The sequence below is a fragment of the Anabrus simplex genome, chromosome 8, assembly GCF_040414725.1.
Source record: "Anabrus simplex isolate iqAnaSimp1 chromosome 8, ASM4041472v1, whole genome shotgun sequence".
Taxonomy (NCBI): Eukaryota; Metazoa; Arthropoda; class Insecta; order Orthoptera; family Tettigoniidae; genus Anabrus; species Anabrus simplex.
In genome coordinates, this window is record NC_090272.1 from 186,407,796 (window position 1) to 186,423,772 (window position 15,977).

General features: G+C 40.6%; 1 protein-coding gene across 1 annotated transcript in view; it reads left to right on the top strand.

The window, feature by feature from the left end:
• Positions 1-1,822: 1,822 nt before the first annotated feature.
• LOC136879360 (glutamate receptor ionotropic, kainate 2) overlaps positions 1,823-15,977 on the top strand; it is a 473,995-nt gene continuing 459,840 nt past the window's right edge. Inside the window, exon 1 of the mRNA XM_068229090.1 lies at positions 1,823-1,831. Coding sequence (XP_068085191.1) covers positions 1,823-1,831 — 9 coding nt within the window. The remainder of the gene's footprint in view (positions 1,832-15,977) is intronic.

Sequence of the window (15,977 nt, forward strand, 5' to 3'; positions counted from 1 at the left end):
ATTCTTGCAATTAACAAGAAAAACAAGTCAGGCTTTATCATTGACCCAACTATACTTTGGTTCAGAATGTCTCTAGCCGGTCGACGAAGAAATAAAAGATATCTACGAAACTACACTGGTCTACTTTAAGAGAAAGTACTTCTTGCAGAAAGTTACTCTTACCGTAGTTATTGGCAGCCGTAGAAAAATCCAAAAATAATTCTCAATTATTGTAAATTATTGTCCATCAGCAAAAAACTAGGCAATGATTTTCATGGCCCTTATTGCTTTGAAGGGGTCCATACAGATCTAGCGAAGTCATGAATAAAAAGGTATCCATAATCTGGATAAAATTAATAATGTTATTTGCTTTACGTCCCACTAACTACTTTTAAGGTCTTCGGAGACACCGAGGTGCCGGAATTTAGTCCCGCAGGAGTTCTTTTACGTGCCAGTAAATCTACCGACACGGGACTGTCGTATTTGAGCACCTTCAAATACCACCAGATTGAGCCAGGATCGAACCTGCCAAGTTGGGGTTAGAAGGCCAGCGCCTTAACCGTCTGAGCCACTCAGCCCGGCACTGGATAAAATTATAAAAACAGAAAACCGTATTACAATGTTTATTTTTCTTCCGTCTTACGCTCATCGCTACTAATGTTCATTACAGCATTCTTGTATTTGTCATCCTCGTCGTGGTATTCCCATATTTTTGGCCACCGACGCGTCGGATAATCACATCATACCCTAGTACTCGCCTTGGAGCCGTATTACAATAAATATTCCTATCAACTCTGCTGAGGGAGAGATGGGAAACGGTACGTACAGTATAATGCCGCCAATCCGAACTAATTCAGACCAGTGTTTGTTCGAATCGGAAAAATCCAGGTTATAAAAAATTTCTCCCGAAATCCAGCATTGCGCGCGCAACTACAAAGATTTACTTGAATTAACCAAGGAGGAGTAACTGACTTTGTCAAGGGAAGTAACTAGTGGAGCCTTGTGTTTTATTAATTTAACCAAACACTATGAAACCCGTAATGTTCTTTCGTTTCAATTGCTGCCTCAAAACGTCATTGCAGTGCAGAGTACGATATTTTTTATATTGATGCCGTACATGAATAATAAAATTGTAATTCTTTGCATGATTTGAAATACATTGTCCATTTCATTACAACTTTGATAGGGCATTTAAAATATATTTAGTTCGGATTAACCGAGTCTCCATATTACTGGGACTCTAGAGTAACAGTATAGCACCGGAGATACATGGATAAAGTGCAGCAAAGACGCCTCCTAAAGTATGTTCTACGTGCATCACCTGGCACAGATGCCAACCTCACCTTCCACTTTGACGTCAACAGTGTACGCCCACCTGGACAATCAGAAAAGCGCTGGCTAGATGCTGTACAAGAGGATATGAGGGCCGTTGGCCTGAGGCCAAACGCCGTCCACGATCGAGCAAAATGGTGTACGAGGACTCGGCGAGCGGAGCCTGCACTTGCGGGAGAACGCTAGGTAGAAGAAGAATAAGAAAAAGAAGAAACTATATAAATGTGGTGAATATAATATGAAGTTAATTTACTATAAGAACATTAAGACGTAAACTTATGAAAGATAATGGAATATCGCCTTCACTAACGTTACAATTTTGTACTATTATGATATCAGCTCCAGTAGCTGAAGAAACATCAGACAGGTATCCTCAAAAACAAGACACGAAATAACAACTTGAATAAGACTCCATTAAACTTTCAAAATCCTAATAGTAATCCTGAAGTTTACCAAATCAATCAAAACTACACACATTCTTCTTCTGCTTCTGCTGCCGTGTTTCTCAACCATGGCACAAGTAAGTGGAAACAATGCCAGACTCAGCAAGGAGTCCTGTTTTCGGTAATGAATTCTCCAAATGTAAGAGTCCCGGGTTTAATCGCCTCTTACAACAGGCAGAGGATACCGTGGATGTATTCTATAGGAAACACCGACAGCGGTACAGCTATCCAACCTTCGAAGGCTTTCCTAAGAAAAGACATGGAGCCTGTTCTTCCCCCAGAATCCTGTAGCAGCCGCGCCAGTATTCTGTGCTACATTTTTGTCCACCCTATCAGTTCGTTTCATTTCTGTGGATGTCGAACAAAGTGTTATTGCCACACTCACATTTGTACTCACACTGAAGATCTGTTTTATTGCTTCGGCACAAAGGAATATCCATTGTGCTCGACTCTTCATTGATTCATTTCCTACTGTTACACGACATATAAAGGTATATTTGTGGGTGAAATTTTTTGCAGTGGTATTTTTTTATTTATCCCTTCTACTTCTGGGAGGAGCAGGCTTCAGAAGCTATTCGAGCAATGGAGACCTGGATTAGGAATTACAATGGTCTCGAAAATTTGCTGTTGTGTGTTAAATTCTAACCATAATGGACGAACTCATGAAAACAGATGTGTTCGGTCACTATAACAGGGTGACTATACCGTATGAAAAAGACATGGCAGGTTGAGTAGCTCAGATGATAGAGGGCTGGCCCCGTGAGCCCAACTTGGCAGGTTCAATCCTGGCTTAGACCGATGGTCTTTAAAGGTGCTGAAAAACGTCTGCCTCAACTCGATAGATTTACTGGCACGTAAAAGAACTCCTACTGGACAAAATTCTGGCCCCTTGGCGTCTCTGAAAATCGTAAAAGTAGTTAGAGTAGTAATTAAGCAACAAGTTTGTGAACGACTGCATAAAGGAACTCGACAGCGTTGTGAGATGGACAGCAGAAAATGCTATGATGGTGAACGGAATAGAAAGTCAAGTTGTAAGTTTCACCAGGAGGGAAAGTCCTCTCAGTTTTAATCACCGTGTTAATGGGATGAAAGCACCTCATGGGGATCACTCTAAGTGCGTAAGTGTTAATGTAAGGAAAGGTCTTCATTGGATGAAATGAAATGGCGTATGGCTTTCAGTGCCGGGAGTGTCCGAGGACATTTTCGGCTCGCCAGGTGAAGGTCTTTTGATTTGACTCCCGTAGGCAACCTGCGCGTCATGATGAGGATGAAATGATGATGAACACGACACATACACCCAGTCCTCGAGCCAGCGAAATGAACCAATGATGGTGAAAATTTCCGATCCCGCCGGGAATCGAACCCAGGACCCCTGTGAACAAAGGACAGCATGCTAACCATTTAGCCATGGACCCGAACAGTTTGAGATATGATTACCTGGTTAGGCCATGTTTGAGATCTATACTTTACCTATACGCTTATACTTTAATCGAGCCCTGACACATGGTACTGTGTTGCTCTACGCAGAAGAACAAAACTAGTGATTATTATTATTATTATTATTATTATTATTATTATTATTATTATTATTATTATTATTATTATTATTATTATTAACAAGAGAATCACTGTGACCTATTCAGACTTCATTCAATCATATCCTAAAGGCAAGGCCTTGTCGCTGCAACCACATTTTGTATAGTCGCTCAAATGAGCGAATGGCATTGTACGTTCATCACATATACTGTAATATTTTATCAGACTTAAGTATCATTATTATCTGAATATAATACCCTCCCATGAAAATACAAACCCCATATACCATCAATCATTCACTATCACCGCTTCGGGATGGTGGAATGCTTTCCCCAAAGACATCAAGGATGCTGCATCAAAAAGTATATTATAAACCTTTTACCAGCAGTTCCTCATTGAGTTCTTCCAGCAAGGTACCTGTATGAGTGGAACGAGTTATTGTGTGTTAAAATTATTATATGAGGTTATTATAAAATTAAATAAAATATTGGGTTACTACGATAATTCAAATTAAAGTTAGTTCTGTTGCTTTTCAGTCTACCAATTTCAACCTAAGTAGATTTATTAAGCTCCTTTTCGGAATTAATGACTATCTGATTTAATAGTATATATCAATAATTTAATCAAGTTAATAACATCCGCTCTGTGTTTACCAATTACAAGTAAACATAGCTAGTAGTAGACTAATTACAGTATTTAACTTAGATCTAGTATTGCAAGAATATAATTAGTTAAATTTAATTTAATATTTTTATTAAGATTACTAGTATGTTTACTTTTGTATTTCCTTCGCTGTGTGTTGAAATGAGTATTTTTCAAATCTGTATTATGTAGGCAGTTACCTTTTTCTTTGTTTCTTCTTGGTATGTATATATTTACATTTTTGTCTTAAACATTAGTGTTACTTGTAGTGCTTAGCATTTTAAGTTTATCAGTTTCATAGTATTAATAAGAAATAATATGTGTGTGGTTAATTGTAAGGAAGGGCCAGGGGTACTAACTTCGTCACAGATAATAAAGGCTCTATCTGTCTATCTATATATATCCACAACAAACATTACATCCATAGGTTTAAATTATTTCTGAGAAAAGTGAACATGCGAGGATCTTATACACTGTACACAGTTCATTGATTCCTTTGCCAATACATTTTTTAAAGCGAACCATTGATTTCTTTCATTCCTCTAACAAGATCCTTGCAACGTTGGTAGATCTTAATAACACTTTAATGATTTTCTGTTGGCCCGGTGAAAAGAAAAATGCACGAGAGCCAAACATCGACTGCAAAAAATACTGTGTGAAATATTTTAGCTTAAACCTTTGGCCAAAAAGGTCCTATCAACTAATGTTGAGCGACAATTGTTAAGGAATTATCTCTCTTCACAATATATAATAAACGATTTATTTCACACAAATTTCATATAGAATTTTGTTATGGATTCAACTCGCAGGTTACATGAAAATATATGGTAACGTTCAGAAAGATTACCACGCCTTTCACATCTCACGAAAGTTCACACTTTGACACAAACTGTGGTGGAACTCATACACCGGAAGTCTTGTCAAAACGTGTCTCATCTCATATCCTCCTTGTGTCCATTCTAGGTTAAATCATTGCATCACATAGGTAAAAATCTTCCCGTATATTATGCATTTTGTCCTGAAGCTCATGTAGAAGTTTTTATATGCTGGAGTTGCTGGAAGGAGGAGGTTGAACAGCAACATTTCTATGAAAAATAGTTCCCTAGGCAGCTGATATAGGGCGCTTTTACATTCTCTACACTATGTAGTTGTCACTTTCCAAGATATTACCATACATTTTCAAGGCCATAAGCCATAGGTTTTGAACTGGTGCGCAATGGAGCCCTGGATGACTTGAGCGACCCGCCGGGGGCACTTGTAATTTTCCATATTAGTGATGAAGAAAGCAGGTGTGTCAACTTAGAAAGAAAACTGAAAATGCACTTTATTCATAATTATATTTTTAAATAATTGCCATTTAATTTTTCTTTCAGTTTTAAAAAATATTTAAAAGACAAAACCAGTATCTTTTCGTAACTTACTAAAGGTTTTTCATACCGAACTTTGTGTGTACGAGTTCTTTCCTTGTACGTTACTTAGTCTATTTTGTCAGAGATGCTTAGATTAAATATCAACATATCGATGGTTTTTACTGGGTATTCCACAAGGGAGCCTCGGAAAGAATGTTGTTGGTCAGGGGAGCCATAGGCACAAAGAGGTTGAAAAGCTACTACAGGCTCCATCTTTAGATGAAACAGTTTAATAGCAATTGTGAGCGGCAAGTTGTTTAACGATTTGATATCATTTGTAGATGTCGGGGCGGCGTTAATTCGATCCTTAACATGCGAAGAAAACAAATTCCCCGGTGTTTGAAACGTAACATCAAGATATCTGAAATGTGTGACTAACTTCAATTTTTGATCGCCGATTAGAAAAGTTCCTCATTTTCCTACTTTCCTGAATGTCATAGAATATACGTATATGTTGCGGGTCACTATTTCTCCAGAACTATTATCACACGGAGGTTTTTGCAGGCGTAACGATGATATGACTTGGATATGAGCCGCCAGCAGAGGCAGATGAGCTACGCGCTGGGAATCTTCGAAATGAGATCTACACAACGAACAAAGCGGTGATGATACACGACGAAATGAAGAGCAGAAATCTACCCGACCGGATGAAATACAGAGGATGGAGCTGCCACTGGGAGGGTCAAACGATGATTAATATGTAAAATGAGGAGTGTTCTGTAGCGGAGACCTTAGTTTACATCTAAAAATTAGCCTTCTGAGATGTTATGTCTTCTCCATCTTGTTCTATGGAGTTAGGACCTGGACCATAAAGAAAAGAGAAATGGACAGATTAGAAGCATTTGAGCTGTGGACGTATAGAAGGATACTGGGGTTGAGTTGACAGATAAGGTCACAAACGATGAGGTAATGAGACGAATGGGAAAAATAGAGGAAATATTAAGCACTGTCAAAATCAGAAAGCTCCAGTGTCTTGGTCATGTGATGCGAGAAGAGAAATATCATCTACTGCAGCTGGTCATTCAAGGGAAAATACAAGGTAAAAGAAGACCAGGAAGAAGACGCATTTCTTGGATTGATAATCTGAAAACTTGGTACAACTGTTCCACTATTGAGCGGTTTCATGCAGCATCATCTAAAGCAAGAATATGATGGTAGCCGACCTTCTGAGAGGAGATGGCACTTTAAGAAGAAGAAGAGAAGTTAGTAGACTGGGAAGGAAGGATGACTTAGAAGAGCGATAGTTATCTGTTTCAAAACCTCCACAATAAAATGATTGGCACAGTATCTACTGTATTCACTAATTCAAGAATACACGCAGCTAGGACATTACACTGTTTGGTGAGACACGGGTATCTTCTAGAGCAAGGGTTCTTGACCTTCCTCGTGTCACGGACCGCTTTGAAAATCGATTGAAACTAATTGAACTCCCTCTGTAAAAATAAACATAATATCTTAAACACAACCACCAAGCGAATTTACCGTGTGGTTAGGATCACGTAGATGTGAGTTTTCATTCGGGAGATAGTGGGTTCGATTCCCAATGTCGGCAGACCTGAAAATTATTTCTTTCCTTGTTTCCCATTTTCACACCAAGCAAATGCTGGCCTTAATTAAGGCCACGGCCGCTTCCTTCCCTCTCCTAGCGCTTTCCTATGCCATCATCACCGTAAGACCTACATGTGTCGATGCGACGAAGAGAAAGTTGTAAAATAAACACAACCCTTCAGACACTGAATATACCTTTTCTAACTGAATACCGATTATTGCCTCATACAATGTGTGACGAGCACAACGTATGCATAATGTAAATAATTTTAACCAAAATGTATGTTATTCAGTCTTTATCAAGCAGAAATTAATGGCCACTCCATACTAAAATGAATTGCAATCATCGAGTGCAAATTAAACGCTCAAAACGTTGTAGTTGTTTGGCATTCATTAGAAGATGAAACTTTGGAATGGTCTCTGAAAAGGCATCACACATTTCAACTTCGACATCCAATCAATTTTGGTTGAAATACGTGATGAAAGCCACGCATCACACAGGTATAGAGTGACAGACAGATTGTTTTTTGCTTTACGCCGCACCGACACAGATAAGTCTTATGGCGACGATGGGATAGGAAAGGGCTAGAAACGGGAAGGAAGCGGCGGTGGATTTAATTAAGGTACATCCCCAGCATTTGCCTGGTGTGAAAATGGAAAACCACGGATAACCATCTTCAGGGCTGCCGACAGTGGGTTCGAACCCACTATCTCCCGGATGCGAGCTCACAGCTGCGCGCCCCCAACCGTACGGCTAACTCGCCCGGTACAGACAGAATTAGAACACTCATAGATTGTTTTGCCAGATGTAGGTAAGCTTCTTTCAACCCACACCAGAATTCTCCAAGTCTCATCGAGATTAGTTCACTTCATACCATTTCTTTAGTCTTCATGTCAATGAAGTCATACTTGGAAAGGAGTTCATATCGGCGAGGAAAGGATTACGATTCAATGTGTCAGCTTTAAGATCACCTGAGCTAAAGTAAAGTCTGGAAGAGTTTTACAGATCCTGATGATAAAATTCTACCTGCAGATATATTGGCAGGGCTTGATCTATCTCGATTCATCCAGCAGAAGCACTGATAACAGCGTCCTCTTCAACAGTGGCAGTTTGGCCCGAAGAGATCGCAGTCTTTCATAAGCATCCATAATTTACATTGAATAATGAGATTCGGCTCATTCATGTGACCAAAAATATTCCTCAAATAGACCAAGTGTTCTGCTGTTCACGTTATAGTTATAAATGTTTTTTTTTTTTTTAATTTGACTTCCACTGACCAAACCAAACCAAACCATACCAAACTCCATGACAGAACAGCCCCGAAGGGCCTTGACGTACCAAGCGACCCCAGCTCAGTCCAAAAGCCTGCAGACGTGGTAACGTGTAGTCAGCACGACGAATCCTCTCGGCCGTTATTCATGGCTATCTAGACCGGGGTAGGTATCTCACCGTCATATAGTTCCTCGATTGTAATCACGTAGGCTAAGTGGACGTCAAACCAGCCCTCAGATCCAGGTAAACATCCCTGACCTTACCGGGAATTGAACCCGGGGCCTCTGAGTAAGAGGCAGGCAAACTACCCTTACACCACGGGACCGACTGACTTTCACTTCCCCCAGTTAAAAACTCCTGTTCTAAAGCGTTGATATGGGCAGACACAGATCTATTTGAGAGCAAATTACATGGTAAGGCCACTACAGCCTAGCGGTGAGTAGACTGTGATGGGGTCTACAGTAAGACGGTGGTGACAGTGATTATTAGCCGTCCTCTCTTAACATTAATCAGGGGTAATGATGGCACATGTCTGCTCCTTCGAAGAATGATTGTATCGGTGAAAGAAGGAAAGTAATAGGAGGGGAATGAAAATGAACACTTCCTAGGCCTTTCAACGCAACACCGTCATTGTCGGAAGAGAAAAAGTGTTTAGCAAAAGAGTCCGTATAGAAAATATCAATCAGAGCATAACCAAGTGGAAGGTACGCTAGATTCTGCTAAGGGGCCTGTCGTTGCCAATTCGCACTCCCAACTTGAAAGCCCCTGAGAGTTTCCCACTTCCGCCTTTTGCTCACCGAATCGTCCCCACTTATCAGAAAGGGACTTCCATTGTCCCTGATGCCACGGGCTATGAGTTGTTTGCCTCGTATGACCTGCCGTGCGATATGGTTCACGAGGAGCTTTCGATACAGGCCTCCTTGATATCAGTGCTCCGTCGTGCAGTCGATTTCATACTGTCGGACTTGACACATGCACTCGTGTATCCCCCCCGAATATCTTGACTGAACGGCGTAATGGTAGCAGTGTTCTACAACGTGCTCGCCGTTGCGCCTCGAAATCCCGCTATGCGACAATGTTGAGGGGAGGAATACTGACCCGCAGTACATATAGCACCTAGAACGAAAATTCGTTGATATAGTTCGTGCAATACTGAACATTAGATGACAGAACCTTTCTGGTGAGAGTTCTAAGCTGAAATATTATCATATCACATAGCGGTTTTTTTTTCTAGGCATAACGACGAAGTACCAATCCTTATGCTTATATTCTCTGTTAAGGAAGACTAATTGCTATTATAGCATAAATTATACCAAGTCTACCAAAAGCTTCCTTCCTTCCTTCCTTCCTTCCTTCCTTCCTTCCTTCCTTCCTTCCTTCCACTGCCTCATTCCAGCACGAGCGATGACCACCACTTATCACAATCTTTGTTGCAGCAATGTCACAATTCTAACGCAGTCAGTAGCATAAATGGGTACTCTTGCCTTGTTTACCTCACTCCGCGCTTTCTGTACACCATCGACCTTAAAACGATGTTGTTAAACTGACCGACACGACAAATTTCACCTATAGGAGGAATATCGAACATGAACTGGGTTTAGTGTCTCAGACATTGGCCTACATCGCGTACTGTAAACATGTTTGAGGTACCGTTAAATTATACCATGTGAAAATCGTAATGTGCACTACGTTTTTGGGCACCCTGCATTATCTAAGTAAAGAAGTCTACTGGAGAGTCATCTAGTCACCGCTGGAGCCATTGTGACCCATCTTAAATTGTCCCCAAAACAAATTTCCGGGTCCCGTAGTCCGCACTTTCCAGTCAGTTCTATGAAACTCTGTCATGTGTTGTAAACATACAATAACCATCAGCAGTTACAGATTATAACAAATTTCGGGATAATATCCTGTCATCAGAGAGCACTAGAGGACCGATATGATGTAATCTTGAAGTCTTAAACTACAAACCAAATCTCATAGCACAACAGCCCCAAAATGGCATGCCCTTCCCAGCGATCGCTTGCTCATGCCTTTGGGATGCAGGTTATAGAGTGTCGTGTAGTCGGGTGGTGGTGGTAGTGGAAATTATTGTTTTAAGAGGAAGTACAACTAGGCAACCATACTCTATATAACGCTAATCAGAGAGGAAAAATGAAAGGGATCCTACAGTTCGAAAAAATGAAGGTATCGTCCAAAGAAAGACAAGTACCACGAAGGGCGTGAAAATGAAAGACTTCCTATGCCTCGATACTTAATACCTTCGGGGTCGGAAAAGAACAACAGTTGACCGAGGGAGGCCGGATAGGATAGATGAAGGTGAGGAGCCTGGCACAAGTAAGTGGAAGCAATGCCAGGACTCAGCTCAGTGCCCCGTGGTCAATAACCCACGCTCCCAAGTTGAGAGCCATTGGGTCCCCTTTTTGTCGCCTCTTAGGACAGGCAAGGGATACCGTGGGTTTTATTCTACCCACAGGGGGATCGTTTGGTTGGCAGGACGAATCCTCTCGTCCGTTACTTTTGGCTTTCTACACCGGGGTCGCTATCTCACCGTCAGATAGCTCCTCAACTCTAATCACGTAGGCTGAGCGTACCTCGAACCAGCCCTCAGATCCAGGTAAAACTCCTGGCCGCACCGGAAATCCAACCCAGCACCCCCGGATAGGAGGCAAGTATGATACCCATACACCACTGGGCCGGCTTTAATATTTGAGTTTAGAGATTAGATTTTCTAGAACGATGGATGCTATACTTTTATACTCTCTTTATAATTATGAAGGATTATGAAGCGTCATGAGAAGTGTGATATGTCATGTATTATTATTATTATTATTATTATTATTATTATTATTATTATTATTATTATTATTATTTCTAGCATATATCTCACAAGTTTCTGGGGTCAGCTCTTCTTAATTTTCCCACCCACTTCTCCTTGTCGATGACATCATCCTCGGAAATTTGCACTAGCACGTGTCCCTGGCTACTACATTCATACCGAGCGAGTTAGTCACGCGATTCGGGTCACGAAGGTGTGAGCTTGCAGTCGGGAAATAGTGTGTTCAAACTCCACTGTTGGCAGCCCCGAAGATGTATTTCCTGGTGTCCCATTATTACATCAGGCAAATGCTGTGGCTGTACTATAACGAAGGCTACGGTCACTTCCTTCGCTGTCCTAACCCTTCCCTCTCTCTTCGTCGTCATAAGATACAGTACCTAACAAAAGTTTAAGACCACTAGCCTATTTCATATAATAATTTCCTGGTCTTATAATTTTGTTAGTAATCTTTTGGTGAATATTCTGTGCATAGTTTAGACACTTATACATCTAAATATGTCATTAGAATTGTGATATGATTTTTATTTTATTAGTTATGATTTTTTGTTACTTTGATGTAACTGAAAAAATCCTACATTTTTAATTATGGAAAAATTTATTAACTTTAAACCGTCTTGTTTATGTTAGTAGTAATTTTTTTACAGTATTGTGTGGGGTGTGGGATCATATTGACACAAGAAAAAGAGATCTCAAACATGTTCCTGTCGTTTTATAATTTTTTTTGTACTTTAAGTGAACCTTTAAAAAGTTAATAAATTCTGGCATTTGGTTAAATAACTTTAGTGAGATAACTAATTGAGCCAACGAGACCGAACTTGCATGAGTAGTTAGTTCATGTTCTCCTCAACAGATGGGATATAACAACAGAACCTGCTACGACCCCGACCTTGAATGGGAAACCAGTTTCTTGATACAAGTGACCAGAGCAGGTAGTGGGTATTTCGCAAACAGTGAAAAATGGGGAAAAAAACTGTGTCAGAGACATTGAAGTGGCAAATAATTGGAATGAAAAGATGCGGAAAGTCACATAGAACAATCGCATTAGATTTGGGTGTAAGTAAGACTTGTGTAACGAACACAATAAAAAAATTTGAAGAGGGAGGTGCAGTGGCTGACAAACTACGCAGTGGCCGACCTCGAGTAACATCTGTGCGCGAGGACAGAATCATTTGCAAAGCTTCGAAGATGAACCGGAAATTGTCTTTACCTTCACTTAAGCGGGAATTCGAAGACTCTACAAATAAGAACGTATCAGTAATGACCATTTCGCGCCGCCTAAGGGAAAAAGGACTGAAATCCTACGTTCCACTAAAGAAACCATTATTGAACAACGCACACAAGATGAACAGAAGAAACTGGTGCAGAATAAAGAAAAATTGGTACATGGAACATTGGGGCAAAGTTCTGTTCAGTGATGAATCCCGATTCCAACTGTACAGTTCCAGAAAAGTGCAGGTTCGGAGGACGGCAAATGAAAAATTTCTCCCACAATGCATGGTGCCAGCTGTTCAGGGAGGTGGCGGTTCCGTCATGATCTGGGGTTGCATGTCTGCACAAGGTACCGGAGTATTAAGATTCATCAATGGAACAATGAATTCAGAACAGTACATTGAAACCATGCAAGAAAACATGCTGCCATCCGCCCAGAAACTTCACGGTGGATATTTCGTTTATCAGCAAGATAACGCTCCATGCCACAAATCAGCGACAACAGTGGAGTGGTTTGAGGGAAAAGGCATCACATTGTTGGATTGGCCAGCCAGAAGTCCAGACTTAAATCCAATTGAAAACCTCTGGAACATCATAGGCCTTCGTGTAACTGCAAGGAAACCAAGGAGTGTCCAGGAACTTCGTGAGAAGATTTCCGAAGTTTGGAACGAAATTACGCCCCAGGAATGCCTAAAATTAATCCAGAGCATGCGAAAACGTGTGAAAATGTGTTTGAAAAATAAAGGAGGTGCTATTGATTATTAAGACGAAAATGAGTGTATAATAAGAATGATTTTTTTATTTAAATTTATGTTACCAGATGACTTGAAAATTCCAACCCAAAATTCAAAATTTTTGGTAAAAGTGTTCTTCAACCTCAAATACATGGTGAAAATTATAAGGAGAATTAAACTGTAGTGTTATATGTATAATAAAAGTAATTTTCAATGAGTAATTGAATAAAAAAGTAATTTTGTTTAAAACTTGATTTTGTAATTTTTAGTCCATTTACATGGTTCAGGGAAAAGTAAAACAATGTGGCCACTAACCTTAAATATCTGAAGAAAAACTTTCAGTAGCATTAGACGGTAGTGCCAGACATACTATAAAAGTGATTTTATTTAAAAAATAGTCCTATTACTTTGTTGCTTTTAAAAATGTAGATCAACCATGAGGGTGGTCTTAAACTTTTGTTAGGTACTGTATGTCTGTGTCGATGCGACGTAAAAAAAAAAAAAAAGCACAAGTGGCAAGAAATGAAAAACTACATTCATCCACCTCATTTTGAGATTAGCTTTTGATCTCCGCCCATGCGGAAAGTCTTGGCGTTGTGTTCTTGATGTAACCGGCGATGACGCGTACGCCAAGGCTGCCTTGCGCGTAGTCGTTACGTGTTCTGTCGCTCCTTGTTACGCCTCACATCTACTTCAGCATTTTCGTTTCTGTCATCTGGATTGCTCGAATGTGACTCTGTGTCATGGTATAGGTCTCACTGCCCTAGGTCAAGTAAGATTGTCTTGTATTCTAGTCGAACAAAAGCCTCCGTGGCTCAGACGGCAGTGCGTCAGCCGCTCACCGCTGGGTTCCGTGGTTCATATCCCGGTCACTCCATGTGAGATTTATGCTGGACAAAGCGGAGGCGGGACAGGTTTTTCTCCGTGTACTCCGGTTTTTCCTGTCATCTTTTATTCCAGCAACACTCTCCACTATCATTTCATTTCATCTGTCAGTCATTAATCATTGCTCCAGGGGAGTGCGACAGGCCTCGGCAGCCGGCACGATTCCTATCCTTGCCGCAAGATGGGGGCTTCATTCATTCCATCCCTGACCCGGTCATTGACCGGAAAACAGGTTGTAGGTTTTCATTTTCACTAGTCGTACGACTTGGCAGGCATTTTTTCGCCACATATGACACCAGTTACTTCCTGCCAGTTGAGCCAGGTGGCCTCAATGCCGTGTTGAATGTTGTACTCGATATTTCCTCAGCAATGCACTGTGAACAGAGCTCGATAGCTGCAGTCGCTTAAGTGCGACCAGTAGCCAGTATTCGAGAGATAGTGGGTTCGAACCCCACTGTCGGCAACCCTGAAGGTGGTTTTCCGTGGTTTCCCATTTACCAGGCAAATAATGGGGTGTACCTTAATTAAGGCCTCGGCCGCTTCCTTCCCACTCCTAGCCCTTTCCTATCCCATCGTTGCCATAAGATCCATCTGTTTCGGCGCGACGTGAAACAACTTATAAAAAATGGACTGTGTTGCAAAGATATTCGTACAGGTCGCACATGGTGACTTATTCCCCATCGATGATAATATTATCTTCTTTGACATCCGATATATTTCATGCCATGTAAAGCAGTGGTACAGGTAAGTTTGTGATAAATCTTTGAATAAGTATAATGAAATTCCCTATTGCAGACGAAGCATTTCGATATTACTAGTAGTTGCCTGAGTTCTCAACAGATGTCTCTAGCTACTTGCTTTGTACTTCATCGCTCTAGTGGACACAAAACATGTATCACGAACATACCTCTCTTTACTCTACAGGATCTTGTGATCATCCAGCATTGAACCGTCTCTTCGTAACTGCCATTTCCAGTTCAGAATAGCCTTTTTAATTGAATCACTGCTCTTTGCGCTGGTAGCTACGTTACCTGCATAGATAAAAGTGAATTTTGCTTTAGGTTAGACACCCTGAGTAAGTGCATCTAGAACCAGACAAAACGGAAACATCATTAAATTAATTTAAGTTCTTAGGCCTTTTTTAATCGTGAAATTACCAGAGTTTCGTCCCAGTGTAACAGTGAGCTCATCAGTTGGATTGCTACACCTATCCAAGACGCTGGCGTCTAGTGCGCCGTTGAGACACTACTACAAGTCTGCTATGTAGGACAATGCAGTGACGGTGCACCAGGGGAAGCATAATATAACTTCATCGATTGAAAATGTGAAAATCGTAAATCGATTAAATTAAATTATAATTTCCTTCTGAGAACTTAATTATTATTGTTACCGAGTTTTGGTGGTAGGTAGAGGTGTAAGAAGGTGCGGGCGTGAATGGGTCTCAAACTACGGAATCAAAGTTAATGTAAAAGTTAACAAGGTTATATTTCCTTTTCAATATTAAGTAATAACAAAGAACAGGTACTTAGTAGCCGAAACACAATTTGAAATGTACAATTACAGGGATTACAGAGTTTGGGCTTCGAGCCCTGAGTTCACAATTTTTGAGCAACTAGCCCAACTTTCCGATATACAAATTTTAACAAAGGGGCAGAAGACCCCAATCAAACCCTGGAGCACTTGCTCCAAATTACACAGTAAAGCCTCCTCGAGGCATACAACACTCCGTTTCCAAAAGAGCCACACACTCTTTAATTTAAGCCTCTCCTAGGCCACACCAAACTCCACCTTCAAGTTGTCCTCCACGGACATAAACACAGGGGTAAAATACCCAATCTACTGAGGTCTATTAAATGAAAAGCAGGTTAATTGAATGACCTCTAAAACAATTTGAGAGGAGGCGAACTTGCACTCCTAATACACTTTGATTTTAAAACCTACTTTGGCACTAGGCCGTTATTACAAGGGCTAATCCCATACTACAGAGGTGACTTAATAGCAATTTACATTACATTACGGAAGAATTGGTTGAGAGAATAAGTTCACCTCAAGACGATGTGAGTGGGAGCTCGAGAGGGTTAAGCACTCTCTATCCCGATATGTCGTTTTAAAATAGAATAGATACCAATTGTTTTTACATTTTAGGAAAAG